Source organism: Mustela putorius, unplaced genomic scaffold (genome assembly GCF_011764305.1).
Source record: "Mustela putorius furo isolate JIRA1106 unplaced genomic scaffold, ASM1176430v1.1 tig00000831_pilon_pilon_pilon, whole genome shotgun sequence".
Classification (NCBI taxonomy): Eukaryota; Metazoa; Chordata; class Mammalia; order Carnivora; family Mustelidae; genus Mustela; species Mustela putorius.
In genome coordinates this window covers 8,062,901-8,088,877 of record NW_025421490.1, presented here as the reverse complement: position 1 = coordinate 8,088,877, position 25,977 = coordinate 8,062,901, and the positions used below count along the sequence as shown (strand labels likewise).

At 51.8% G+C, this 25,977-nt stretch overlaps 2 protein-coding genes across 3 annotated transcripts; one reads left to right on the top strand and one right to left on the bottom strand.

Annotated features, from left to right (window-relative positions):
* ALDH5A1 (aldehyde dehydrogenase 5 family member A1) lies at nucleotides 1–25,953 on the bottom strand. Its single transcript, XM_004761290.2, has 10 exons — nucleotides 25,566–25,953; nucleotides 22,095–22,178; nucleotides 20,930–21,100; nucleotides 19,439–19,555; nucleotides 15,643–15,786; nucleotides 14,266–14,409; nucleotides 12,097–12,255; nucleotides 7,930–8,099; nucleotides 4,566–4,624; nucleotides 1–3,315 (listed from the first exon to the last, which is right to left on the bottom strand). The coding sequence occupies exons 1-10, from the start codon at nucleotides 25,908–25,910 to the stop codon at nucleotides 3,110–3,112; spliced, it is 1,599 nt and encodes a 532-aa protein (XP_004761347.2). The 5' UTR covers nucleotides 25,911–25,953; the 3' UTR covers nucleotides 1–3,109.
* Nucleotides 3,315–25,567, top strand: LOC123393366. 2 transcript variants are annotated; one of them, XM_045085112.1, is made up of 5 exons: nucleotides 3,315–7,663; nucleotides 9,671–9,749; nucleotides 15,312–15,449; nucleotides 23,825–23,857; nucleotides 24,204–25,567. In XM_045085112.1, exons 3-5 carry the CDS (start codon nucleotides 15,376–15,378, stop codon nucleotides 25,015–25,017), a joined length of 921 nt encoding a protein of 306 aa, XP_044941047.1. In that variant the 5' UTR covers nucleotides 3,315–7,663; nucleotides 9,671–9,749; nucleotides 15,312–15,375; the 3' UTR covers nucleotides 25,018–25,567. The 2 variants fall into 2 exon arrangements, with proteins under 2 accessions (XP_044941047.1, XP_044941048.1); XM_045085113.1 differs by lacking the exons at nucleotides 3,315–7,663; nucleotides 9,671–9,749 and adding an exon at nucleotides 14,309–14,431.
* Nucleotides 25,954–25,977: the final 24 nt, after the last annotated feature.

Here is a 25,977-nt window from a genome sequence, read left to right as displayed (position 1 = left end):
TTCTGTTAATGTAACATTTATTAATTATACACACACACGCACAACTCTGCTGACGAGACTGATACACATACACAATTATCAAAAACTGGAAAACAGTTCTAGGCACATTTAAAAAGCAGAACATTCCCCTACTTCCCACTACACTTATTCCCAAGTTTAATCCTACAAAATAAAGCACACACACAAAGTCACAGCATCAATATTATTCAAGTAAAAAGCTAACATAGCTGCACATGGATGATTAAAACCCTGGGCTGCAGCCTTTGGAGAAGGCAGGCCTGTGGAAAAATCTAAAACTAACAGTTTAACAGTAAAACCAGATTTATTTGCATTGTGCTTCTGATGCTTATTTTCACAGTCTCTCCCTAAGAATAAAGGAGAAAAGAGAACAACGCCTGACATAAAATCATGTTTGAAAGCCACTCAGAGGGGTAAGTGCAGATAAGCTATTTCAACGAGAATCCCTGCCTAGCTGGGGAAAGTGAATGGAGTAGTTTTCTCGAGGCCAACAGACTCCTGTTATCCAGGTAATTTCTGATCACAGGATCATTGCTGGCAAGTTCTTGGTGAGAACTCGTTGGAGCAATGCCCAGAAAAGTACCTTTTACTCAGGTGTTCAATGAAATAAAACAGTGCCTGATAAACGCAGGAAGATCAGATCTCCCTCAGCATCAGGTTGGCAAGCTTTTTCTGTAAGCGGCGAGTCCATACTGTGGGCTTTGCAGGCCGTACTGTCGGTCTGTGTTGCCAGTACTCAACTCTGCGGAGAGACCAGCCGCAGATCCGATGTTGAATGAATGGGCATGGCTGTGTTTCACCGCAGCTTTATGGATGGAATCTGAAGTTGGAATTTCTTTAATTTTGTGATATGAAATACCGTCCTTTTGATTTTGCCCCCAATCATTTGGAAATACAAACCTATTCTTAGCTCTGGGCTACACAGAAACAGGTGGTGGGTTAGGTCTGGCTTGTGAGCTCTTGTCTGCCAACCGCTGCCTGACTTCACCACACAGGGTCACCTTATTGGAAAATACCCGCCCCCCCGAAATGTTCAGTTAGAGACACTTTTCTTCTTCCCACAACCCAGAACAGTTTTACTCAACAGGAACCTAGTTCCTTCTCAAATCACTTTAAATACACAATTAAAGACATTGCAGTGAGTCTCTGGACCTCGATTTATGGACCCAGGGGGGCCAAATAATAAGCAAGAAAGCTCCAGTCTGCCGCCCAGACAAGGAATCCACTGGCTTACCAAGCTATCCACATATGTGAATGCATTCTCCTAACACCTCCTGGTGTCTGTGTTCCAGACTTCTAACCAATAATGTTATAGCATCTTTATTGTTGAAACAGATGGATACATCCAAATCTTAAGTAATTCGAAAGTTATAGAAAATCACCTAAAACTATAAAAGAAAGAAACCATCAGTATGCTGCACATGTGATTCTGGACAGGGTGTGGCTGAGATACGTCGGCCCGAGGCGGAGGTCAGCTTGTCTCTCCTGTGGGAATCGGGAGACGGCTGGTGTGAGGCAGGCTAACAGAAGGGAGCGCCAGGACCAGAGGTGAGTTCCTCTGTGCCCACGGGCATTCCAGACAGTGACTTAACCTCGGCTCCCCAGGGGTACAGGGAACGATGCTAACTAGCAGGGGGCAGGGAGGGGACCCCCGTCCCCAGCACACCTGCCCTCAAGCTGTCCTTCCAATGCCCAGAATATCCACGGAGTGACAGTGGACCCCACACATGGTGGGAAAGGAAAGCTCCATCAATGCTTATTCAGCCTGATTCCTTTTCCTCAGTGTCTGAGTGCGGACGGGAGATGTGTCCAGATAAAGCTTAGAATTTTCCGGATCAGAGTTCCTCTTTCAGAGTGACAGGAAACACCAGTCATTGTTGTTTTAAATAACGAACTGTAAAAACTCTTACTGGATAAAGGGTACCTGCCATTCGAGGCCTCACACCCCTTCCGCTAGGTGGATGGGCCCTTATGGAAATCTGTTTTCCTCCCAGGTTCGCTGTGGGGAGAGGTTTGTCCTCCTGGAGGTGAGGGAACAGCACCCCGAGAGGACGGGAAGAGAGGCTGCCGGGGACCTCCTCGTCTCAGGTAGGAGAGCGGGTGGGCACCGGCCTCCCCCATCTTGGCAAAGCCACAGCTCGATGCCCAAGGAGGGCTATGCTGCTACTACTAACGGCCCTGTAGTTACACTGATTTTGTTTTTGCAAATATTTCGCTTTCTGCCCATTGAGCTAAGTAAGGCATACCCGGAATCTCCAGTCCATAGGAGGAACAGGGGTGCTGAAGGCAGGTCTACGTGAACAAAGCTACCGGGGTGGGGGGGGGGTGCTGAAGCGGGACGTGGCTCTGCTTTAGGCTTAGGCTCGCTTCCTAAAAGAAACAAATTGAGATGAAACGCGGGATGGAAATGAAAACATGATCTTTAAGTCGTATATTTAGGACGAAGCCTTCAACTTAAAAAATGGTCCAGGGGCCTGGCAGTCTCAGTCGGCAGAGCCTGCTACTCTTCATCTCGGGGTCATGAGTTCCAGCCCCATGCTGGGTGTAGAGACTACTAAGACAAAATCCAAGACAAAATCTAAGAAAAAAAAAAGGTCCAGGAAAAGGGAAAGGTGCTCCTTCACTGCCCACAGAAACACAGGCAGTTCTGGGCTGTTTCAGAGGTCTGAGTACTTCAGCCCGTGCGCCCAGACCTCTGAACGTGCAGCGGGGTCTGCAGTGCGGAGTCGCCCGGTGGCGGGGCTGCTGTGCCCGGCCCGGCCGGCCTGCGTGTCGTGCCCGGGGCTCTTCCCTGCAGACCTATGGTCGGAACGCGGGGCCCCCAGGCCGCCCAGGCAGTGATGGAGCCTTCGTGATGGGCCCCGGGGCCCTGCTGGCGGGGGACAGCCGCCACAGGCACAGGGCATCCGTGGGTCCTGAGTCAGGTCCGCGGAGGGGTGGGATTCACCTCTGCTTGAGATGATGCGCACTGGATGAGACTTTAAAAATGCCTAATCCCAGTCACCTACAAGTTAACTTAAAATAATGGATGGCATGTCCCCATAATATGGAGGCTAGCTTCCTTTTTTATTTCTGAAAGAACTAGCAAACCCTACAAGCCCCCAAAACACACGTATTTGAGTTCCAGATACTCATCAATGCCGTACTTGGAACCCTCTCGCCCGAGGCCCGACTGCTTCACGCCCCCGAAGGGGCACTCCACAGACGAGATCAGTCCTTCGTTGACGCCAACCATGCCCACTTCCAGCTGCTCTGCTACTCTCCAGATCTGGGCCGGGTCTTGAGAGTAGAAATAACCTGTCATGGGGATAGGGGACATACATAGGACAGCCATTAAAGACATGCCATCTAACGCCAATGAAGCCACGGGCCATGGGGTATCTCGTCGGGCCTGGAATCCCACTGCTCCCACAGGGCCCTAAGCTGGTCCTGTCCGTGTCTTCATCTCAGACCCGGGGGTCTCTCGCTCTGCTCCCCTCCCCCTCTCATGAGGGACGGCTTCACCCTGCAGGACGGCAGCCGGAGCCTCCCCAGGTCCTGCCGCCAGGGCCGTCTCTCGCGCACACTCTGCCACCCAGCGAGACTGTCCTCCTGCGGGGTTTGCCCTACCCTTCCAGGGACTCCCTGCTGTTTACAAAATAAGGTTCGAGTCTTCTGGGTACTTGACCGCCCCCCCCCCCCCGTTGTGGACTCGGGCAGCGTTTTCAGCGTCGCCTTCCCTCACGCCATTCGCCAACCATCTCTGAACTCCGGGACCAAACCGTCCTCGTCCTTTCCGCGTTTCTTCTTAACTGCCACAGTCCCCTCCTCCCAGAACCTCTCTGCTCCCACCTCTGCATAATCGGAATGCGGCCCGTCACTGAGGACCTGGTGCGGGTGCAGCTCCCCTCGTCCCATCGTGAAGGGAGGGAGCCCGGAGCGCAGTGTCCCAGAGGCTCTGCCGCACCCCTCTCACCCGGGCCCTAGAACAACTCTCTAGGTGCTGTGGGGGACCCCCCCCCCGGGGCATCTTGCTCCGTACGCCCCTCACTGTGGACACCGAACGTCAACGTCCAGCCGGTGTGTGTGTCTAGTGATGTCAGGGTGACGGGGTAGTGCTGCGGCCGCCCTGACCATCTCCAGACGAAGAGGACGGCGGCCACTGGGGCTCTGTCTGCACACATGCCCCGTGCCTCTTCCACCATCCCCAGTGCTCTGCCACTGCCCTCAGTCCGGGCCAGGCTGCCCGGAGCCAGGTGGAATGCAAGATAAAAGACTTGGAATTTGCAGGCATCCAGCCTCAGAGGACAAGGGACTTGTGGGGTGTGGGCTGCCCCACGAGCTGCCCTACTCTTCTCCTGAATGCCCTCCGCTCTCCCAGGGAGCTCCCAAACACAGAAGGACCAGGTGGCAGACCGTGAACTTGCACAAACCACCTTGTGCCCTGGAAAGTAACAGAACACACCCGACAAGGGCGTCTCCTCAAAACCCAGGGTGATGTTTCTAAGGCACACCCGGCACCAGCTGGAGAAACGGGAGCCTCGCACAGCACGGGGAGGACCCCCTACCTGCCAGCCCCACATCGGTTGCGTTAGCGATCGCCACGGCCTCCTCCTCCGTGTCGAACCTGCCAGAGAGAAACACGTGGTCAGCAGAATCTGTTGGCCAGAGGAAGGAAAAGCAGCCGTCTCTCCTCCTGAGCAGTTTCCCAAACAGCGGCAGAGGGTGAAGGGCAGTTCTGCACAGAGACCCCAGGGCAGGGGGGAGAGGACGGCGGCCCACGGCTCCCCACGCCGGCTCCTCTCTCCCACGAGAACAAGAGGCAAGCAGGCCTGCGGAACACAGTGTATCCGGAACGTCTGACCTTGCGTCTCCCAAAAGGATGACAGCTCTGCTCCCTGCAGAGGCCACGTAACAATCAGCAACCACCCAAGAAGCAGGCATCATGCCGCGGAAAGGCATCCAGAAGGGGAGGGCCGGGGCTCTCCGCGTGCAGCGCTGGGGTCCTGCTCCTGCCTGAAACGAGCATCGGCATCCAGAAGGGGAGGGCCGGGGCTCTCCGCGTGCAGCGCTGGGGTCCTGCTCCTGCCTGAAACGAGCATCGGTCCTTCCAAAGCCCTACGAGGTCCCTTCCAGCTTTATCGCTTTCTTTCTTGAACAATGTCTGAGAAGCATTCTCCTGGGGCAGAGGGCTCTTAGGCCCCCATTCTTAAATTCAGAGATCTGCTCGCTGTGGACGCCAGGCGTCTCTCTGAAGGCACCAGGCAGAGGCAGCGGAGTCGCCTTGGGCCCCCGTCTACCCAAGAGGAAGGGTAGGAGAGAAGAGGGCTCCAGGGGGAGACCAAGGAGGGGCACCCCAGGAGGATCACTTGTCCCGAGGCAGAGCAGCCGCATCTCCTGGGCTTGTTGACTTGCAGACGGACAACAAGCTGTCCTGCCCGCCGGAGCACAGGAAGTCAGTCCCGGCTGAGGCTCCTACGCCCCTTCCTCACACAGCACTGACTGTGGCATTGCTGAGGATTTTCACCTCCTGCCAACACTGGGCTTGTGCGCCCGCCACCCTGTGCCCACAGCAGAGGGGTGGTAAGACCAGAGCCCACTAGTAACAACCTGTCCTCCTCCCCGACCTCACTCTCCCCCCCACCCCGACCTCACTCTTTAACTAAGTAACAGCAACCATAATGCTAGCAGGCACTGGGCTTAGTGCTTTATGCACACCACGTTAACTAAAACTTCTGCAGAGCAAGCACCAGTCCTGTTCCTTTCCCAGGAGAGGTCCCTGGGGCTCCTCTTGGGGGGGACCCTGGGGCTCCTCTTGGGGGGGACCCTGGGGCTCCGAGAAGTCAATCCGTCCAAGTGCACAGAGGTAGGATGCAGCAAAGACTGAATCTACACCCAGTACAACTCCAAAGCCTGCACCCCTCACCACCAACTGCATCCTCTAGGCTCCTTGAAAGTGTCAAGTTCACGTGCTAGGTAAAACAACTGTTATTAGGACAAAGACTAAAGTTCTTCCAGTGCTCCATTTCTGGTGGGCTAATATGTAAATTGCATTGGCAAGATGGTAACAAAGCCGGGAAACTGTATAAGAGAGACTTCTGCCCCAGACAAGATGGCCTGGGGAGTGCCAGGGGCCAGCTCTCCCTGAGAACTGGATGCTGGAGGAGAGAGAAAGAATCTGCTCAAAAACCCTCAGTCAGCAACTAACACCCAAAACAAGACGCTTCTGGAGGCTGAGAAGGTGGTGGAATCCTCAAAGAATGATGGCCTCAAGTGGGAGAGGGCTGGGGGCCACCCATGGAGGGGTGAGAAGGGCCAGGACGCTGGCAGCCTGCACCTCAGGGTGGGGGGAGGGGCTGCACCTCCCCACTGTGCCTGCAAATTCAGGTGCTGCTGCCTTCAGACCTGTGTCCCTGGACCAGTGGTTCAAGTCTACGGGCAGAAAAGCAGCAGGGCCACCAGCTCAGGGTGGGGGGACCAGGCAGCACTCGCGCCCAGCCGGCTTGGTGAGTCAGCCCAAACGGATGCAACAGCATGAACCAGAGGCCTCTTCCCTCGAACGCCTCTCACCTCTTGTTACACCAGAGGTAACAACAAAATACCCCAGGAAGCCAAACCCCAGGAATACCCAGGGCACGGGCAGTTGTGCTGAGACTGGGTCTTCATACTAGAAGCTTCCTTCCCGAGGCTCAAATGTATCGGAAGCAGCCCAGGCTAAGGTCTAAGCTTTTTACCGCAACTCCAAGGCAGACACTTCCAGTCAGGGCTGCCGAGAGTTCCAGGAGCTCCAGACGAGGCCACATGGGAAATGACAAGACACCGGAGGAGCTCTGACAAGGAGAAGGATGACATACCGAATGAGCCACACCGCAGGAGGCGGAAACAGAGCAACAGAATAAAACACAAGAAACGGATAAGCATCCACAGCAACATAAGGGAGAATAACGAAGCGGGAAGAACCCACAATGGGGAAGAACGATCTGGAGAGATGAGGGACGGCAGAGTAGCCGAAGGCGTGTGGTGGGCCAGCAGGGTAGCAGCATGCGTGCCTCTGAGGACCGGGGGGCTCGGCTGCAGGCAGAGGGGACCGGGGGTCTCAGAAGGCTTCGGGAATGGATGAAGACGTGCGACGAAGAGACAGGTATGAAGAGAAGTGGGGGGTGACACAGACGTGTCACCGTCACAGACTTCCTAGAAGGTCGCAGCAGAATGAAAGGAGGGGAGAGAAGTATCTGGAGAAACGATGACCAAGGACTTCCCAGGACTAGACAGACAGCTCGGATACGAGAGGAAGTCGACGGGACCGCGGCCCGGAGACGCGCCTGATGGCCTCACCCGTGAGGCCTCAGGATGTCAGAGACCTTGAGAAATCCCAGCAGCTTCCAAGAGAAAAAGGAACAAGAGCCAGACAGACACCAGCTTCCTCGGTAACAACCCCGGAAACAAGTAGATAAGTAGTGATGTCGTCACAGCGCTGAACCGAGAATCTTATCCAGGTGAGCTATGACCAGCCTCCGGAAGTGAGACAGAGCATCACCTAAGAACCACCGACTCCCTCGAAAGAAGTCTTTTTGAGGATGTGCTCCACTGAGGAGAAAACAGACTTCAGCCCAAAGCCAGACGAAAGAAGGTGAAGGAAAGAATTTCTATTTAGGGATCTAAATAGGTAATAATATTGTTATATGTTATATGCTATGTGTTACATGTTATATATGTTATGTATGTTATATATGCTAATGTTGTTATATGTTATATATGTTCTTTCTGAGAACCATGAATAGTTCTTGGCTCTTCAGCTGACATAACAGAGCTCTGCTCTGCAGCTCCCCCTCCCACCCCGGGCCTCAAGACAGCACTCCAGCTGTGTTCCCTTCCCGGGGCCCTTCTTCTGCCCAACCCTCTCCAGTCTTCCCACCAGCGGGGTGATCTTACTTGATAACGGGCGCCAGAGGCCCAAACGTCTCTTCATGGGCGCACAGCATATCCCCGGTGACGTTGCTGAGCAGGGTGGGCTCAAAGAAATTTTTTCCAAGCTGGTGTCGCTTCCCGCCGGTCACAATGGTGGCCCCTTTGGAAACTGCATCACTCACGTGTGTCTCTACCTGTGTGAAGAGAAAAAGAGAAGCTTGGGAAAGCTGGCTTGAAGATACTGTGGGGATGATAGTCTCTCGGAGTGTTAAATCTACAGAAAATGGCTTTTTTTCTTTTCTTAAAAAATAGGTTGAGAATGACATGCCCTGTGCCACCTTCCTCTGCCCTTAGATTCTCCACTGTCTGATCCTGTAATTCATTGAGGGTCTGGTATGGCCTGATGTCCTTCTGGGCCCGACACTCTGGTTTTCTTGGGATTTGTTCTTCACCCTCTAGAGTCAGCTCCGGGTTCTTGGGCACCATGCTGTCCCGAGGTTCTAATACATTCTCCTCATGTGGCTGTTTTGAGAAAGGTTCACTACTTCCTGAGTTTTCCAAGGCATGTCTGATGTCTTACCTGCTACTGGTTGGTGATGGATTGGTGATCCAAAATCATCCTGCTTCAGAACTCTTGCGCACATGCCTCTATTTCTAGTGTTGCTGATCAAAGTCATGTTCAAAGACAGTTCTTACTCCTTGGCGGGTTCCTGTCTCCCCCAACCCCCACCCCAAGCGTTTAGGATTTTCTTCTATGTTCCTGACATTCTGGTGTTTCAACAGAATGTGGCTGGGCTTTTTTCCTTTCATTCCACTAGGTAGAATAGTTAAGTCTTTCCCTCTGAAGAGTGATTTCCCCTTGCTCTGAGTTTTCATGTTATTTATTTGCTAATGCCACTGCTTCCCTCTCAGTTCCTTCTGGAGCTCCTGTTGCTGAAACGGATATCCCCCTCAGCACAGATTAATTACTTTCTTTTCAAATTGCTATCATACTTTTCATCTCTTTGTCTTCTGCTTTAAATTCTAAGAGTTCTTCTTGATTCTGTCTTCCATCTTCATCTACTGATTTTTTAAAAAGATTTGACCGTCATGTGTTTAATTTCTAAAAACTTTCTCGTTCTCATTGCCTCATCTTCACAGAACCTGCTTTTGTTTTACTGATGCTGCTCAAACCACACAGAGAACACTGCTCGGTTCTCAGAAAATTCCTTTCTGTTCCCAGACTCATCTCTTCCTTGAGGGTCAACTGTTCCTCTTACGCGCTGAGAGTTTGCCCTAAAGGCGTCATGATTCCGCACTGTTCACCTCCCTCATGAAGGCCTGGTTCGGTTAATTTAAGTGGGTCACATGGGTTGCCTTTGCGGTTTCCATTCTCTCCCCTGAACAAGAGGGCCAATGGCAAGCTCAGGTTTATTCTGACTCGGGAGGCTTCACTTCAGGGACAGCCCCCTTCCCCAAGGGGCAAAGGCAAGGAAGCCCGGCTCTGTCACACCCACCCCGACTCTTGAAGCTGGAGCCCAGCCCAGAGCAAATGCCTCTGCTGTCCTGTGTGTACTGGTGGTGCTTGCGAGGACGAGTGATATAGGAACAACTCCGGAAACTGTGCAAAAGTACAACCAGTTGGCGCTATGGCTCCCCTACTCCCCTGCCTACTCAAGACCACAGCCAGTTCTAGATAGGCCCACCCTAAAAAATGGCACCCACTTCCCCTGCGGCATGCCTTGTCTGCGCGGACTTGTGTTAACACCATCTCTTCTGCCTTCAGAAGTCCACAACCTCTGGTCCACTGGAGCCGTCCACTCTTCTCCATTCTCAGTGGAATATTCTATGGCACTTCAGGAAAGGTAAATACAGGCTCGGGAACATTCTACCATCCAGACACACCCTCTCTAAACCCCTGCCTCTACAGGTGCCGAGTCCAGTGTGTGCAACTAATCCCCATTAGCCACAGTGGCTTACTTCACATGATTTACAGCTCCAAAAATAACTACATTTAACATATTTTAACAAGGCCCACTACTTTGCCCCCAAATAGACTATACGCTTTGCCCTTTTCTGGTCATATTAAATGTCATATGCAGTTTCTTCCTCTGGAATTTCCCCTGTGACCATTTGTATACTAAAGCCAACACAGCTGATTTTTTTCAGAGGAGGTATTGTCTCTAAACCCTCTAAAAATAAATTTTTTGCAGTCCTTGCTTGAAGTGCTGGGAAATGGCGCCCTCTAGAGGGCAATGTTTGCACCTTCACTTGGGCAACAACCACAAAATCTTGAAAACCGTGGTCTCCCAGGCTGGCAAATGAGCAAGAGCTGGGGCACTTAAAAAAGAAAAGAAAAAAAACAACCATTGCTGAGGCCCTGCCCACACCCAGTCTCCTCGGGTAGGACCCAGCATCTGGAGCTGCAAAAGGCACGGAATGGGTTGGGAACCAGCCCTCTGGGCCTTTGAACCACAGCTAATACAGACCCAAATCGTGGGCACCAGCCGATCAAGTCACAGGGTCCAAAGTCCCCTCGAGTGCTGGTGGTACCCATGGACACTCTAATGCATGTTCTCTATTAGGGAAATCCCAGGGCAACAGCTACAGGGCTCTGACCAGCCTCAATGCTCCCCTTGGCTCTCACTGGCTGGGGCAACAGACATGGGTTCAGCTGGCCTGTCTGCCCACTGAGGCCAGGCAGCCCTGGAGTCTTGGTCCTCAGGCGGCCAACAAACACCAGGCAGGGTGTGCATCCCAGCTGGGGGCTCTAGTTTAATTTTGGCTCCTCGGGTGACACCCAGAAGGCTGGCTGTGTCACCCGTCCTGCTTCACACACAGTCCAGCCTCCAGCTTGTCTGCTGTAATGAGTCCACTAAAATCCTTTCCATGAGTAGAGACTTATCTAAGGAACATACGGGGTGTTCATATTTTATGTTTTGTTTTTGTTCTGGGTGTTTATATTATAAGAAAGTTCCTCGTAAGCAACTCTAAAAAGGATTATGTTACTTCCCCCTTTATTTACTCAATTCCAGTGTAGTTAACACACGCGCTGGGTTAGTTCCAGGTGTGCGAGACAGTGATTCCGCAATTATTGTACACAATTATTCCACATCTCACTTTTCCGCCTCCCACCAGTTAATTCTCTGTAGTTAAGAGTCTGATTTTTTTGTTGTTTGTATCTTTTTTCTTTGTTTCTTAAATTCCACACATGAGAAATCATATGGTATTTGTCTTTCTCTGACTAATATACCTCACATCATACTCTCTAGATCCGTCCATGTTACTGCGGTGCAGGATTTCATTCTTTTTATGGCTGAGTAATTTTCCACTGTATGTATATGCCACATCCTCTTTTTTTTTTTTTTTTTTAAGATTTTATTTATTTATATGACAGACTGAGATCACAAGTAGGCAGAGAGGCAGGTAGAGGGTCATGGGGAAGCAGGCTCCCCGCTGAGCAGACAGCCCAATGCGGGGCTCGATCGCAGGACCCTGAGATCATGATCTGAGCCGAAGGCAGAGGCTTTAACCCACTGAGCCACCCAGGCGCCTCCCACATCTTCTTTATTAAAAAGGACTATGTTTTAAAACAGGAGATTATGTTTTAAAACCTCAAGGACAAAAGTCTCACATAGCTAGTGGTCTGTCTAGACTGTGACTTTCTATGAACAAAGAGATTCTTCCTGAAAGCAATTTCCCTTTCCTGCCATCTGTAAATCCTGGGTGCAGCTTCTGCTATTCCGTGTCTCCCTACCAGGATGCTTTTGTCAAGGATTCTTTTAGGAAGGGCATTTTTTTGTCAACAGAGGCCAGCATTTCAGCTGAAACATCCATGACTTCAAAAATAAAAACAGTCTTCCTTTCCTTTTGGGTATTCAAAAAATGAAAGACCTTCGTCTTTCAAGATCCTAATTCCTAGGGCAGCTGGGGATAAGATCATCATCACAATCACAGAAAATTTAGGGAGGACCGTAGAAGATCTAACGTGATAGATCTCATGGGCACTCAGTGTACACCCAGAGCTGGGAAAGTTTAGAGGCAGATGAAGCCACCTGCTTTATACTTCTGGGCAGAAATTCACTTTCCCCTGAGTTCTCCATTGTTGCCAAAACAGCCTTGCTGGGCCCCTTACCAAAGTGTCCTTTGCTAGTTAAGCCTTTGATATCAAAACCAGGAAATTTACTTTAACAAAAAATCAAATGAACTTACCTTTTCTACTGCCTTTTCATCAATTAATGGGCCTTGAGTAGTTCTCTCCTCAAATCCATTGCCCACACGCAGATTTGTTTGGATCGCCTCAGCAAATTTCTTCACGAAGGAATCATGGATACCCCTTTGCACCAAGAAACGGTTTGAGCAAACACAAGTCTAGATGTGGGTGTGGGGGGGAACAAAACAGAAAAACCCAAGTTCACAGGACAGTTCGTCAGAGGCTGTTGACCCGACCCAAGAAGTTTGACTGCTGCTACCTCTCTGAATATGAGAACCCTTCCCCAGGTGGGCCCCATCCTGTGTCCAACCTGCCACATTCCTCCCCATGTGGGTGGGGCCCCCAAGATAAACGTAGGAAGTGTGCATTCCTCTCCAGCCTTCTCCATGTCTGCCACACCTTGTGGTTAAACGAGTACGTGAGTACAAATATCTGTGCAAAAAAGAGAAAGCCACCTGACCAAGTTTTGCCCCAGCGGCCCAAGTGAGCCACCATGAAACAGAGGCAAGAAAAAAAAAAAGAATTAAAAACCCTGTAGCTCCATGAGAGACAGGGATGCAGCAGTAACAGAGCCGGGGCAGGATGGAAGGCGATCAAAGGCTGATTTAGATCCATTAGCTTATTAAATTGTTCAGGGTTTCGCTGAATCCAGCATTTTGAAAATGGACACAATACCATTCATCCATGTCAGCCTAAATTATTGAAAATACTCTTGCTTATTTTTTTCTAATTAAACCTAATATATATATATATATTTAAATATGTATTTATTTTAGAGAAAGAGAGAGAGCATGTGTGAGCAGGGGGAGAGGAAGAGGGAGAGAGAAAAAATCCTCAAGCAGACTCCAGACATGGGGCTCCATCCCAGGATCCTGAGATCATGACCGGAGCTGAAATCAAGAGCTGGTCACTCAACCAAATGAGCCACCCCAATATATTTAAATTATAGACCTAATATTTTTAGACCTAATATTTTTAAATTATAAAATATAACGTATTATAGGAAATGCAGTTATCACTGATAGATTTTCTTCTTGTCTTTTTTATTAATCATGTATTTTCCTAGTAGAAACTATAGGTAAATAGATACCTATAGATAGAATTTTGTGTCCTATGCATTTTTATTGGCTTCAAGCAACATACCTCGAAGTGGTAGCTTTAGGAATGTAGCTCTGAAGTTACACCCATTAGCGTTTTATGTTTCTAAAAGGAAACACGGGTATTTCTGAAACCACCAAGCTTATTTAAGGTTATATAAAAGGGGAAAAATTAATTACTCAAAGTCAAAAGATGGATGAAAACTACCCGATACAGAGTATTATACAACATTCTACCTTTTTTTCCCCCTAATATAACCTTTCAGGAGTTTTTATTCTGTCTCTGGAATGCATTTAAAACTACTTATTGATGGTCCGCTGAGAGAAAGTACTTAAGACTATTTTATAAGAAGTCCAGTTCCTGGCAACAGCTTGGAGAAAAACTGGGAGACGGGACCCCAGTCCACTGGGCTGTGACTGTGACCCAAGGATCTAGGACTTCCAAGTCAACCAGTCTCTCCAGAGTTCCATTTCCTCATCTGTGAAATGCGAGGTCTGTATCAGGTCACTTTGAAGGTCATGCCAGATGTGCTCAGCCAGGATTTCCTATGGAGATGTGAACTTGAGCCACCCCTCTCCAATGACAGCCTGGACACCCCCTGGACATACTGTACCATGTGCCTATCAGGCCACCTCCATCTCAGGGACAGGGAGACCCAGGCAAAAGCGTTTTGAGTTTTTTCAAGAACAATCTCAACATTTTCCTGCCTTCTTTTCCTTAAGAATATGGGCCTCAGGCCCTAGCTATGTCTGAGGAGTTGATGTCTGTGGGCTGTTCTGTGTCTGAGGGGATGATTTTACCTGTTCAGAGAAAAGCCCAAAGAGGTTAAACTACAAAAATAACCATATTCAAAGGGCAGGAAGACGAAGTCTGTCCAGGGATTACACCTTATTTCTCTTTGGACCCTCTGAGCCTAGAACGTTGCTGGCAAAGAGGGCCCTCACTAAATATTTGCTGAAAGCGAGCAAAAAAAGAATGACAGAAGAACCTGCAAGTTTCCTTCCAGGAGGTGATTAGGCAGTAAGAACTTTGTGAAGCACACACACCCTGAAAAACGCTGCAGGTCTCACCTGTCCAGAGTTCCTGAATTTGGATGCCATGGCCCCTGCTACAGCCTGGTCCACGTTGGCGCTGTCGAAGACGATGAATGGGGCGTGGCCGCCCAGCTCCATGGAGACCCTCTTCACGGAGCCCGCGGCGTGGTGCAGCAGCACCTGCGGGCAGACCCCAGACCTGGTGAGCCGGATCCGACGACCCAGCCACCTGCCTAAGCCTTTGTTTCAAATTCTGACCCGGCAGGGAAATGGCCAGGCGCTCAGCAGGGTCTGTGGGATGACTTAGTTTGCACACAAACAGGAGGAAATAGAAACATGCATTTGTACATGTGTACAATGTGTACAATTTGTGCATTTGTACAATGGAAGATTACAAGAAACTAAAGGTAGTTACAGACGGAGGGAGGGAGTCGGGGCAGGGACGAGCCTTCTGAACCTAAGTGTGTTTACACGGTCTGGATCCTTGAGCCACGTAAGCACACTGCCTATTAAAAATTATATAATCATAATATAGGGAAGATAATAGAGTCATCCAGAAGCCTACACCCTTCGCTTACCACTGACAGAAGTTTAAAGTCTACCGATCCAGCATTTGGCGACACACACAGCTTCATATAGATGTACTTTTTTTTTTTTTTTTAAGAAAACAGAATGGTAGATTTAAACAGTTTTGTAACCTGCTTTATCTTCCCAATCAACCACATATCTGGAACATCTTAACATGTTCATAACACCTTATACCTTCTTCCTGCAGGGTAACACTCATGATAGCACATGTGTTTCTAGAACATTCCCTCAGATGCCTGCATAAAACTCCACGCATTTATTTATTCAGCCCCCATCTGTGGGAAATTTAGGTTTCCAATTCCTTGCTATTCACAATAATGCTGCAATTATTCTCAGTATAAGTTTGTAGAAATAGAATTGCCAGCTCCGTGCACAATTAGAAAGCTTTTTAAGGAAACAGACCTTTCTGTTTCTGTAAGTACCTTTATACTAAATACAATTTTGGCTCCCTTCTAAGAGGTCCATTTCAACATCAGCTGTGTGTTTAATTCTAGACTGTGAAAGGAACGTGCATTCCAGAACTGAGGAGGTACAAGGGAGAGCTCTCAGCCACTTCACATGCAACGGATAATGGGGACTCGTGGCTCCCCAACGCCTCGGGATTGTCAGAGAGGAACCTCTGTCATGTCACGGTAAGGGACACCATCCAAAAAGTCTCCGGACGGTGATCAGATGTTACTTTATCCCACAGACCTCTTAACTCCCCACTGCAAATCTCCCTAAGAAGGGTGATGCAGATGAACTAGTATTTTCATATGCCATAGGAGAGAAAATACTAGGATGACGTCTGTGTTAAGTCAGTGAAGTCTGATTTAAGTCACGTACCTTTCCAGTCGCTGTTGAGCCAGTAAAGGATATTTTGGACACTAGAGGATCAGTACAAAGTGCTTCCCCTACTTCCTTTGCCTTCTTTCTAGAGCAGGGAATAACATTGTACACACCTGGGGGAATGCCAGCCTGGTTTGCAAGCTATAAAGAGAAACAGCAAACAGGGGGCAGCAAATGATCAAACTGGAAAAACAGAAAAAGAGAAATAGATGTTTTAATCCAAAACGTAACGTGGGGTGAAAAAAAACCAAAGCTGACTTTGGGGACAGAATAAGAATACATTTGGAACTACTCAGAACTGAAATAAGATCCTTATTCATGCTAAAGTGATACTAAATGTGTTGTTACACAATTAAATATTTTATAGCATGAATTTCAATGCCATGTTTTAAAAAAATTTATTTTAACTAAATTTTTAATGCCACTTCGGTTAAAACAAACAAAACATAACAACCCTTGGATTTATTTCCCGGGAAAAGTCAGAGAGAGTTCCAGAAGTTTTGGGTTCACCTGTAGAAGGACCGAAGGGAGAGGGTGCACCCAGAGCACTGCCTGATGGGGGGAAGCGGTCAGGCCGTCCCGCAGGGGACCCCGGGGCAGTGGTGATGACCGGGAGGCATCGTGGGGGGATTGTGCGCATGCCGCAGGCCAGGGAGAAACGGAGCCAGTGCGCGGACCCACCGCTGCCTGGGCCGGAAACCTGCGCTCTTTCCACAGCGGCCCTCTTTGGATGGGGCATATTGGCATTACCATAACTTCCGAATTTTGTAAAAATGCGCACTGTGCAAATCTGGGGATTCTGGGAAGACGGCGGGAACAGTGGAGTGTTGCAGAGTAATTTCATCTTGTGAAAATAGGGCAGTTACGGGGCCAAACCAAAGCATCAGAGACAACATTCCCAAGACAGGATGTGGTGGGGGCCCAGGACAGTTGTGTTTTACTGCAGCGCAGGCCGACTTCAGGTCTGACCGCCCGGGCATCCACTTAAATGCGTGTGTGGGGCACACACTGCCGGCCACGCCGCTAAGATGAGGAGCCAGGCAGCCCTCCCTCTGAAGTTTTGGAAAATGGAGGGTTTGGCAACTGGCTTTTTTGCCTGACCAGGGGGTGTGGACACGCCGGTGACAGCTGGGAGCAGCAGCACCTGCGGGAGAAGCTGTAGAGGAAGCCATCTGACGAGTCCAGAGAACCGCCCTGGAACCGGGGCAGGCCGGCCTCAACGGCCCACGGACTGCCCAGCCCAAGAGCAGGTGCGGGAGGGACTCCTTAGGGAGGAAGCGGGGGGACTCAAGCAACAGCACTGAACCTCGACGGGGGGGGGGGCAGGACCACAGGGAGGAGCACAGGGAACCCTGTGGTAGAGGAGGAGCAGGGCCGCAGGGAGGAGTGCTGGAACGTGGTGGGGTGGGCAGGCTTGGTTCAAGCCGGGAAGGGAATGCAGCCAGGAAATCTCAGAGCAAGGAAACAAGACACTCATGAAGTTAGGGAATGGGCCTCCTGCCAAAAGCTTTGGAAAACTAGGTATAAAAATGAAGCAGGGGCGCCTGGGTGGCTGAGTTGGTTAACCAACTGTCTTCAGCTCAGGTCATGATCCTGGAGTCCCAAGATCGAGTCCCACATCAGGCTCCCAGCTCCGCAGGAAGCCTGCTTCTTCCTCTCACCTTCTCCCGTCTCGTGCTCTCGCGCTCTCTCTTTCGCGCGTGCGCACTCTCTCAAATAAATAAGTAAAATCTTTTAAAAAAGAATGAAGTAAATGCTCAGAAAAATACACAAATCAAATCCCATAGGACATTATTAACAGAGGAAAATAAGAGAAGAAAGAGCAGAAAGCATCCTCGTGGACAAAAGCATTCCAGGAAGACAGGCCCACAAAATAGATCAAAGCCGTAACTTACTATGAAGGGAAGAAATGTGCCAGATACAAAAGAACAACATGAATCCGAATTAGAGAAATTCTGGAAATGAGGTAAGGGAACGCAGGAGAGATTAGAAATACGAGGAAAAACTAATTTCAGAAGTGATAAGCAGCGGTGCTTGGGTAGCTCAGAGGAGCTCACCTCTTGATCTCTGGGTTGTGAGTTTGAGCCCCACGCTGCGTATAAAGCTTACTTAAAAATAAAATCCTTAAAAAAGAAAAACGAGCAGCAGGGACCAGCAGCCCTGCCAGTGTCATGACAACAGGGACAACTGGCTGCGCCTCCTGGTAAAGGGACACAAGGAGACCAATCCGAAGTCTGACAAAGTCTGGAGGCGGCTTGGAGGTTCTTACAAACGTGATCCTGCGCCTTTCTGAGCAACACAGATGTGTGTTTCCAGATCAACCTCGTAAGCAGAAGGGTCTGCTGTTCACAGACCGACTCCGGACACTAGGATTTGTAGCAAGCGCACCGCTCACTCTGTTTCTGTGTCCGCCTCAGGAGTCTAGTAATGAGTTCCTTTACACACGTCACACAGATTTTAGAATTATTTCAAGGTAAACTGTAACGGCTCATCTAAAAGAAGCCTTCCATGCGGTTAATGTTTCCATAGGACTAAAATGTCCAATTTGCCTCTGAAATAAGGTGCCGTTGGGGGAAGTGCCCTGAAGGACAGGAGCTTCTAGTCACTGGGTCTGGAGCTGCACCCAGTCTCTGACAGCCCAGAACAGCAAACACGGCAAATGCCTCTGCCTTCTGGAAGCTTCTCCAGCTGACCACAGGGCCAAAGACAGGGGTACAAGGACCCAAATAAGGAGGAGGTCCCGGCACAGGCAGGATTGAGGTGACGAGGCCAGAAACTGACCCCACGCTCAGCATGGCTCTCACGGAAGCCCTCCCTGCCGAGAACCTTCCCTGGGGGCCTCCTTGGCCCCGGCACCCTAGAGGCGCTGGCATTCAGCAGTGAACCCAACAGATACAAGCCTCCGTGGGCCCTGCATGCCAGTGAGTGAGACAGCGGCACGTCAGGTGCACGGAGCTCAGCGGGAAGAATAAAGTAGAGAAGGGATTGGGAGCACAGGAGTCCGAGGCTGTGATTTTCCAAGCAGAGCCTCCCTGGAAAGGTGGCATTTGGGGAAGAGCTTTCTGGAAGAAGAAAAGGCAGGTATAGAGCTGAGTCGGGGTGACCCTGCTGCGGTCTGAGGAGCGGCAGAGGCCCGACTGGGTGCAGCTAAAGGGTATGGGATTTCGGAGTGGCAGGCAGGGTGAGGGCAGAGGGGGGCTAAGGCTCCGGGGGGTGGAATCTTACAGGGCCTCGGAAGCCAAGGTAGGAAGTCTGGGTTTCACTCTGAGGGACAAGAGAAGCCACAGGAGGGTTTTAAACAAGAGTGGCGAGAGCTGACTGAATGCCGACTGACCTGGAAGAGGGAGAGGTTAAGAAGAGGTTCCATAAGTGTGAGAAATACCCACATTTTAGTCATCCTCCTGCTGACTTAGTAAAAGTGATGGACAGATGGTGTTTTTAGGGCAGCCTAAAATATACATTGGCTCTATGTCAGGAAGTCCCCCATCCATTGTTTTTTCCTAAAACATCTGATTTGGGGGCACTGAGGGGGCTCAATCAGTTGAGCATCTGCTCTTGATCTCATGGTCGTGAGTTCAAGTCTCCTGCACTGGGCTCTGCACTGGGTGTGGAACCTACTTAAAAACTTAAAATAAAATATCAGACTTAAAATGACTGCTGCTAAATGAAAGCACACAGCACATCCAGCATGAGATGCAGCCAAAGGAGGCTTCGAGTCAGCTTCTTTCCAGCCTGGATAAATGACCCCGCTCGGACTTGGCCGGCTGTGCGCAAACCTGGGGGAGAGGCTCACCTCGGCCAGGGCCAGGGCGGAGAAGGGCGTGTGCTCGGCCGGTTTTACCACCACGGTGCAGCCAGCTGCCAGGGCGGCCCCCACCTTCCGGGTGATCATGGCACTGGGGAAATTCCACTGGGGTCAGAAGAACAGAGAAAGTGTGAGACCGGGTAGACTGCTCTGTAGCTCAGAACAAGGCAGGTCACGGAGTCGGTCAACAAACTGCACTGCACAAACAGACTCTCAAAGTGGTGCTCCTGGTCTTACACTCAGAGCCCCAGACACCTGTCACCTCTGGAGCCACAGGCTCAAAAAGACAGGAAACGTCCCCAGAATCTGAAACAGTACCAGACCATCCGTACTGGGAGTTGGCGACCTTTCTCAGTAAAAGGCCAGATGGTAAATATGCAGACTCTGTGGGCTGTACAGTTTCTATCCCAGTGAGTCCGTGGTTCCAGTGTGGAGGTGGCCACAGTAAGTACAGGAATGGGCATGGCTGGCTCCCAATAAAACTTTAATTACAGCATCAGCAGTAGGCTGGATTAGGCCGAGAGCTGTAGTTCACTGACCCTTTGGGAGAAAATATTAGCCAAGGTAATTTTGAAAAAGGCAGATGATGTAGGACTTCCTTCTCTCTATTTATGGATAGGTATTTGTAGATATCTCCATATCTACATGAACAGCATTCTAAAAAATTTTGACAAATCCTTGTCTTGTGCTCATGCTGTGCGAGGAGGCGGTTTTAAATCATCATTAATGAAATCCTCGTCCCAACCCGCTGAGGCCCTTATTGAACTGGGGAATAATGAGGACATTATTTCAGGGGAACCGAGAGCCACCAAGTCCCTTGCCCCAGGTCACACAGCTGGTGCACAGGGGGCTCTGAGTCACACCGAGTCAGGCGAGGCTCAGGGGGTGTCCGTCTGCACCTCTGCTGGGCCAGGACAGCCGCCCTGAGACCCTCCGGCACCCGAGAGGAGTGGACGTGGGACGTCGTGGACAGTGGCCACACGAGGCTGGCCACCAGGAGAGAGCAGGGTGTCCCCAGCGTGCTGCGGCTCCAGCCGGGGACACGCAGTGCTATATCTGGAAAGCTTTCCACCTGCAGAACCCGGGCCAGCACACTGATGACACCCTACTGTTGATGATGACCATCGATTAAGCATAAAATGGCCCATTAAATGTGTCATAGCTTCAGTCTTTAAAAAAAAAAAATCTTTTTCGATGTGCCAGGCATGGCCTCGAAGCAGCCTTTACACCTGGTCCGAACAGGCCTGGGTCCTGCTGTGGGTCGTCCCGCCTCTGCAGGTGTGAGCAGGCCGGCATTCCCACGCACCACTCCCACAGCTGGGTATCCCAGAGGACCGGCAGACAGCAAAGGAACGGGGAACCGGGACAGGTGACACAGCCAACAGGGCAGCACACCTCCTCACAAGGAGGAAGGCGGTATCGTCCCAGTCCCACTCCATCTCCTACCCCGGGGCCCCACCTGTCTGCCCATCCTCGTACCGGGGTGATGACTGCGGCCACCCCGAGGGGCTGCTTGAGGACCAGGGCCCGCCGGTCTCTCGTGGGGGTGTAGATGATGTCTCCGTAGATGCGACGGGCTTCCTCTGAAAACCACTCCAGGAAAAGGGCAGAATAGATAACTTCCCCCTGCGCCTCCTTCAGTGGCTTCCCCTGAATCAGAAAAGGACACATTGGCTGCCTTCTCAGGACAAAGGCAGAACTCTGGCAGGCTGTGCACAGAGCAGACACTCTCCCCTTAAAAAACCCCGGGGCTGGGGCACTTGGGTGGCTCAGTGGGTTAAGGCCTTTGCCTTTGGCTCAGGTCATGATCCCAATGTCCTGGGATCAAATCCCACATTGGGCTCTGTGCTCAGTGGGGAGCCTGCTTCCCCATCTCTCTCTGCCTGCTTCTGCCTACTTGTGATCTCTCTCTCAAATAAATAAAATCTTAAAAAAAAAAATCATAAAAACAAAAAAACAAAACCCCGGGGCTATTGAGAAATGCATGACCCCAGCAGGAGCCTGGGAAAGCAGGAGGACAGGTGCAGGCAGAAAGCCAGACCACAGGCTGTCTGCATCCCCGACGCCCCACTTGCTTCTCCTTCTGACATCTCCTCAGTGTTGGGACCCTGCCGGAAAGCCACGATTACAGCTACGGACAAACTTCTGGCATGTTCTTAAACGTACAAACATGGCGTGTGAAAAAAGTCAACCACACCAATCACAGAGAAAAAATCTAGAATGGTGGGAAAGCATTATTCACACAGTTTCACTCAAAATCTATTTCTTCAGTATTAGTATTACTGCTATTCCCACTGGCAACCACCAGTCTGTTCTCTGTTTGTAAAAGTCATTCTCTCTTTTTTTCTTTCTTTTTTGTTTCTTAAATCCCCCGTATGAGTGAAATCCTACAGTATCTGTCTTCCTCAGAATGACTGACTTCAGTTAGTGGAATGGGCTCTAGCTCCATGCATGTTTCTCGAATATCATTCAAGGGTAGAACATCCAAACTGTTGGGCAGATGTGAGGCCTGGCACAAGAGTTCGTTGCTATCCCATCATCAGGCCATGAATTCCCGTTTTCTTTAGCGGCGGGCTTGCCCCTGCTCGAGCCTGAGCATCCTGGCACAGTTTCTTAGGGGAGAAAGTTAGGGCCCTGAACTTACGCTTTCGGCTGTAATTATCCTGGCAAGGTCATCCTTATTTTGTATCATTAAGTCGTACCATTTCCGAAGCAAAGAACTCCTCTCCTGGGGAGGAAAGAAAAAGAGCAACAGAGCTACTCAATAACCTTCTGTGTCCGCAAACGGTTGGTGTGTGTGCTCTCGGGCTCAGGGAGACACACACTGACCTGTCTGCTGCTTTTTTAAGTTGGGGCGGAAGCAACGTGTCTGTGACATGTTAGTTACAGGTATGCAGGCCTCTCTTTGAGAAGCGATAAGGAAGGTTCCATTTCAAGTTGCATCTGAAGGGGTGTATTGAGTCATAAGCTGTGAAAAAAGACTCATGTTGAACAGCACAGACAATAACTTCCCCACACGCAGCTCTAGGTCCTTGCTCGTCCTGTGCACGAGCAGCGAGGCATCTGATGAGTCCAGGCCAGTGCTTACTCTGCGGGAGAGACAAAAGGCTGAGCTCTAGAGGGCCTGGCCTGCAGCGAGAAAGCAAAGATCTGAGCCCAGGGCCTGCTCCACACACAGCCCACCCTTCGCCTGGGAGAGGAGAGGAGAGGAGAACACGGAACCGTGGGAGAACGGCAGGCATGCAAAGCAGATTCGGCTTCCTGGCGGGAAACACGATGTCCGGGCCGAACCCCGGAAATCAGGGAGGCCAGCAGGCCCTGCTCAGGATGCACGGCCTGTGTCGTGGGCTAACGGTGTTTGTCCCGAACAGATCTGTCACCATTCCAGCCCTCAGTAACTCAGACAGCGACAGACGGGGTCTTTCCAGATATGACCGAGGCAAGCGAGTTACCGTGAAGTTCAACTTTTAATAAATTTAAAGTTAAAATTTTTTTTTAAGTTTTATTAATCTAAAATTAGGGTGTGCCCTACTCCAACATATAAAAGGGGGGTCCTTGTAAAAAGGTGACTTTGGACACACACAGGAATGCACAGGGGGAAGATGATATTGGGGGGTCACTGGGAAAAGACAGTCACCTACAAGTCAAGGACAGAGGTCGGGGCCGATCCAGCCCTCGACTTGGGATCTCGATCCTGCAGAACCGAGTATGTTTCTGTTGTTGAAACCGTCAGGTCTGGGGTATTTTGTGATGACACCCCAGGAAAGCTACTACAGTCTGTGCGGAGCTGTGAGAGCACGCGGGTCTCCAACAGGGAGGCGCTCGGGGTCTGGGGCTCGGGGCCCCCTGAGCAGGGGTGTGTGGTGGATGGTGGACTCGGAGCCTCTCAGCCGAGCTCCTCATCCGTACCCTGGCTCAAGTCTGCCTCCGAGAGCTACTGAAAGTACTAGATAAAGCACCTGGAAAGCACCAAGAGCAGCACTTGGCCGTGGAGGGCACCTGGGGGCCCTCAGAGCCGGCCTCGTCCTAATCCCTGGAACCTGTGCATCTGCTCCCTCCCACCAGAGGGCACTCAGCAGATGTGATCACTGAAGGTTCTGGAGGTGAAGAGGGCTTCTGGAATCGCCCAGGTGTGCCCAGTGGAATCAGGAGGCTGGTTTAAGAGAGAGGCACGAGGGTCTGCGTCAGACAAGGCGCGTGCTCCCAGGAGCAGAGAGGGTGGACGGAGCGGGATGCGGGGAAGGAAAGGAAGCCCCTAGCGATTCCAGAAGGAACACAGCTCTGCCAACACATTTGGGACTTCCGACCCCCAGGACAGTATGAGAATAAATCTGCATTGTCGGAAGCCACTAAACTGGTGTTAATTTGTTACAGGGCGAAACGTAAGGAACAGCTGAGCGCACAGTGGTAAGTATCTGGCTGCTGCTTTCCCCAGAGATCCCCTAGGAGTTCACAAGGTGCGAAACGAGGTCCTAAAAACACGCAAAAAGAAAGACGTGAGACAATGAAAACCATGTCCCCGGTGGGCGACGGACCCACACTGCAGCTCAGGGAAGCAGGGAGGCGGCAGGGTGCGTGCTCTGACCTCGCAAGGGCAGACGCAACCCTGGGGCTAGACCTGGAGGAGGGGGCCGGAGAGGGAACACAAACCAGCAGCGGGCAGGGTGGAGACAGGCCTGGGGGAGGAGGGCAAGAGGGGAGGGTCCGGGCTGCCTCACAGAGGAGCTCCACCAGAGCCCACCTTTCCCTGCAGCACAGGTGGACCCGCCTCACTCGGGTATGCGGAGGCCCCTCGCACTCCTCAGCAGGACCCTGCCAGGTCTTTCCCAGGAGGAAGGTTCTCTGAGAAGACTCAAGCCTCCCCAGGACAGGCTGACGCCACGTTCACGGTCCAGAGGCGTGGATGTCAGGTGGGTGATGTGACCACAGGCAGACAGCGTCCGTGGGCGGTCCCGGCACCAGCCCTGGGGCCCCGAACAACCACTGAAGCCGAGCCTGGCCGGAAGAGCTTCCCGCACACCTGTCCCACCACCAGGTTCTCCTCCCCTCCCCCATCTCAGCCAGTGGTTCCTCTGACCCCCTTCCTCTCACCCCAACATCACCAGGGCCTCCAGCTGACTCTCCAGTCCCAGCAGATCTTTTTTGCAGAGGGCCCTGGTTCAAGCCGCCTTCCTCTCTCACCTCCGTCCCAGCCAGCAGCCCCCCGCCGGGGCCCACATACCCTTTCCAACGCAAACCTGGTCACAGCTCTGCTCGAAGCCCTGGAGTGGTGCCCCGCGTCCCTCAAGGTAAAACCCCAGTCCTTAAGACGGCTACACACCCCACGGGACCCAGCCCTGCCTCCCCTTGTTACTACGGCCTTCAGAACTGCCGCGGACTCCGTGCCGTTCTACAAGTGGGTCAGGCATGCTCCTGACTCGGCCGAATTCCCGCCGCTCTTTCATCTCTGCCGCTGCGGTCTTCAAGGAGGCCACCCTGACCTGTGGGCAGAATCGTGCCCCACCCTCCAGCCACAGGTTGAAGTCCTAACCTCCAAACACGGTCTTGGAAGGGGTTATTGTGGTTAAATGTGGTCCTAGATGAGGGTCTTAATCCGGTATGACCGGTGTCTTTACCAGAAGAGGTGAAGACAGGGGAAGGTGCCGAGGGAAGGTCTTGCGCAGAGGGCCGTCCACAAGCCAAGCAGATGTTAACCGCACTCGCTCTATTCAGGCCGAAACCCGGAGAATGGTCGTCGGCCTGCACAAGGCCTGATTTCTCGACGAGCCTTCCTGTGTTAGACTAGCAGCCAGGGAGAGCGCTCTGTGTGTGCGCCCAGGTGCCCTCCACCGTCAGGCCCCTCTCCTGCTCACGAGAGCCGCCGCTCGCTGGTAATTTCATGTTAAGCGCACAGCTTCTGCTCCCCCCTACTGGACATTTCAGAGGCTGGAGGGCGGCGCCTGTCCCTAACCCCTGTTTTGTTCTTGTGACAAAACAGAAGCTCCAGACTGACTTTTGGATCACCTCTGTCCTGTTCCTAGGACTTTCTGCCTGATGAATCCCGGTGGATCGAGGAGGGGGAGCCGACACAGTTGGTTTCTCTATGGGGCAACCCGGGGGCCCTGTGCGCGCTCACCTTGGCCGAGACGCCCCTCCAGCTGCAGAAGGCCTCGTAGGCGGCGCGCACCGCGGCGCGGGTCTCGGGCACCCCGTAGTCGGCCACCAAGCCCAGCTCGGCGCCGCTGGCCGGGTCGTGCACGGGGAAGGCGGCGGCGGCCGGGAGCCAGCGGCCGCCCACGAAGCCGTCGGTGCGCAGCAGCGCCGCGGACAGGCCCGCCAGGCCCCCGGCGGAGCGGCCGGGCTGCGCCGAAGCGAGCGCGGGCGCGGCGGGCACCGAGCCGCGGGGGCGCAGGCCGAGGCCCGCAGGCGCCGGCGGGAGGCGCGGGGCCCCGCAGCTCCGCAACCGCAGCCAGGTCGCCATGGCCCCGCAGGCGGCGGCAGGAAGCAGGCAAGCGAGCGCGCGCCCGAGTGCAAGGGTCGGGGCGGGG

Excerpts from the sequence above, each read along its gene's own strand:
- ALDH5A1 (XM_004761290.2), bottom strand. The coding sequence starts at position 25,910 with ATGGCGACCTGGCTGCGGTTGCGGAGCTGCGGGGCCCCGCGCCTCCCG. Across the intron at positions 22,179-25,565 it reads GGAGGGGCGTCTCGGCCAAG|GAGAGGAGTTCTTTGCTTCG; the intron begins GTGAGCGCGCAC and ends TTTCCTCCCCAG. Across the intron at positions 21,101-22,094 it reads GGATAATTACAGCCGAAAGC|GGGAAGCCACTGAAGGAGGC; the intron begins GTAAGTTCAGGG and ends TTTCTGATTCAG.
- LOC123393366 (XM_045085112.1), top strand. The coding sequence starts at position 15,376 with ATGCAACGGATAATGGGGACTCGTGGCTCCCCAACGCCTCGGGATTGT. Across the intron at positions 15,450-23,824 it reads GGAACCTCTGTCATGTCACG|GGCGAAACGTAAGGAACAGC; the intron begins GTAAGGGACACC and ends AATTTGTTACAG. Across the intron at positions 23,858-24,203 it reads GAACAGCTGAGCGCACAGTG|CACAGGTGGACCCGCCTCAC; the intron begins GTAAGTATCTGG and ends CTTTCCCTGCAG.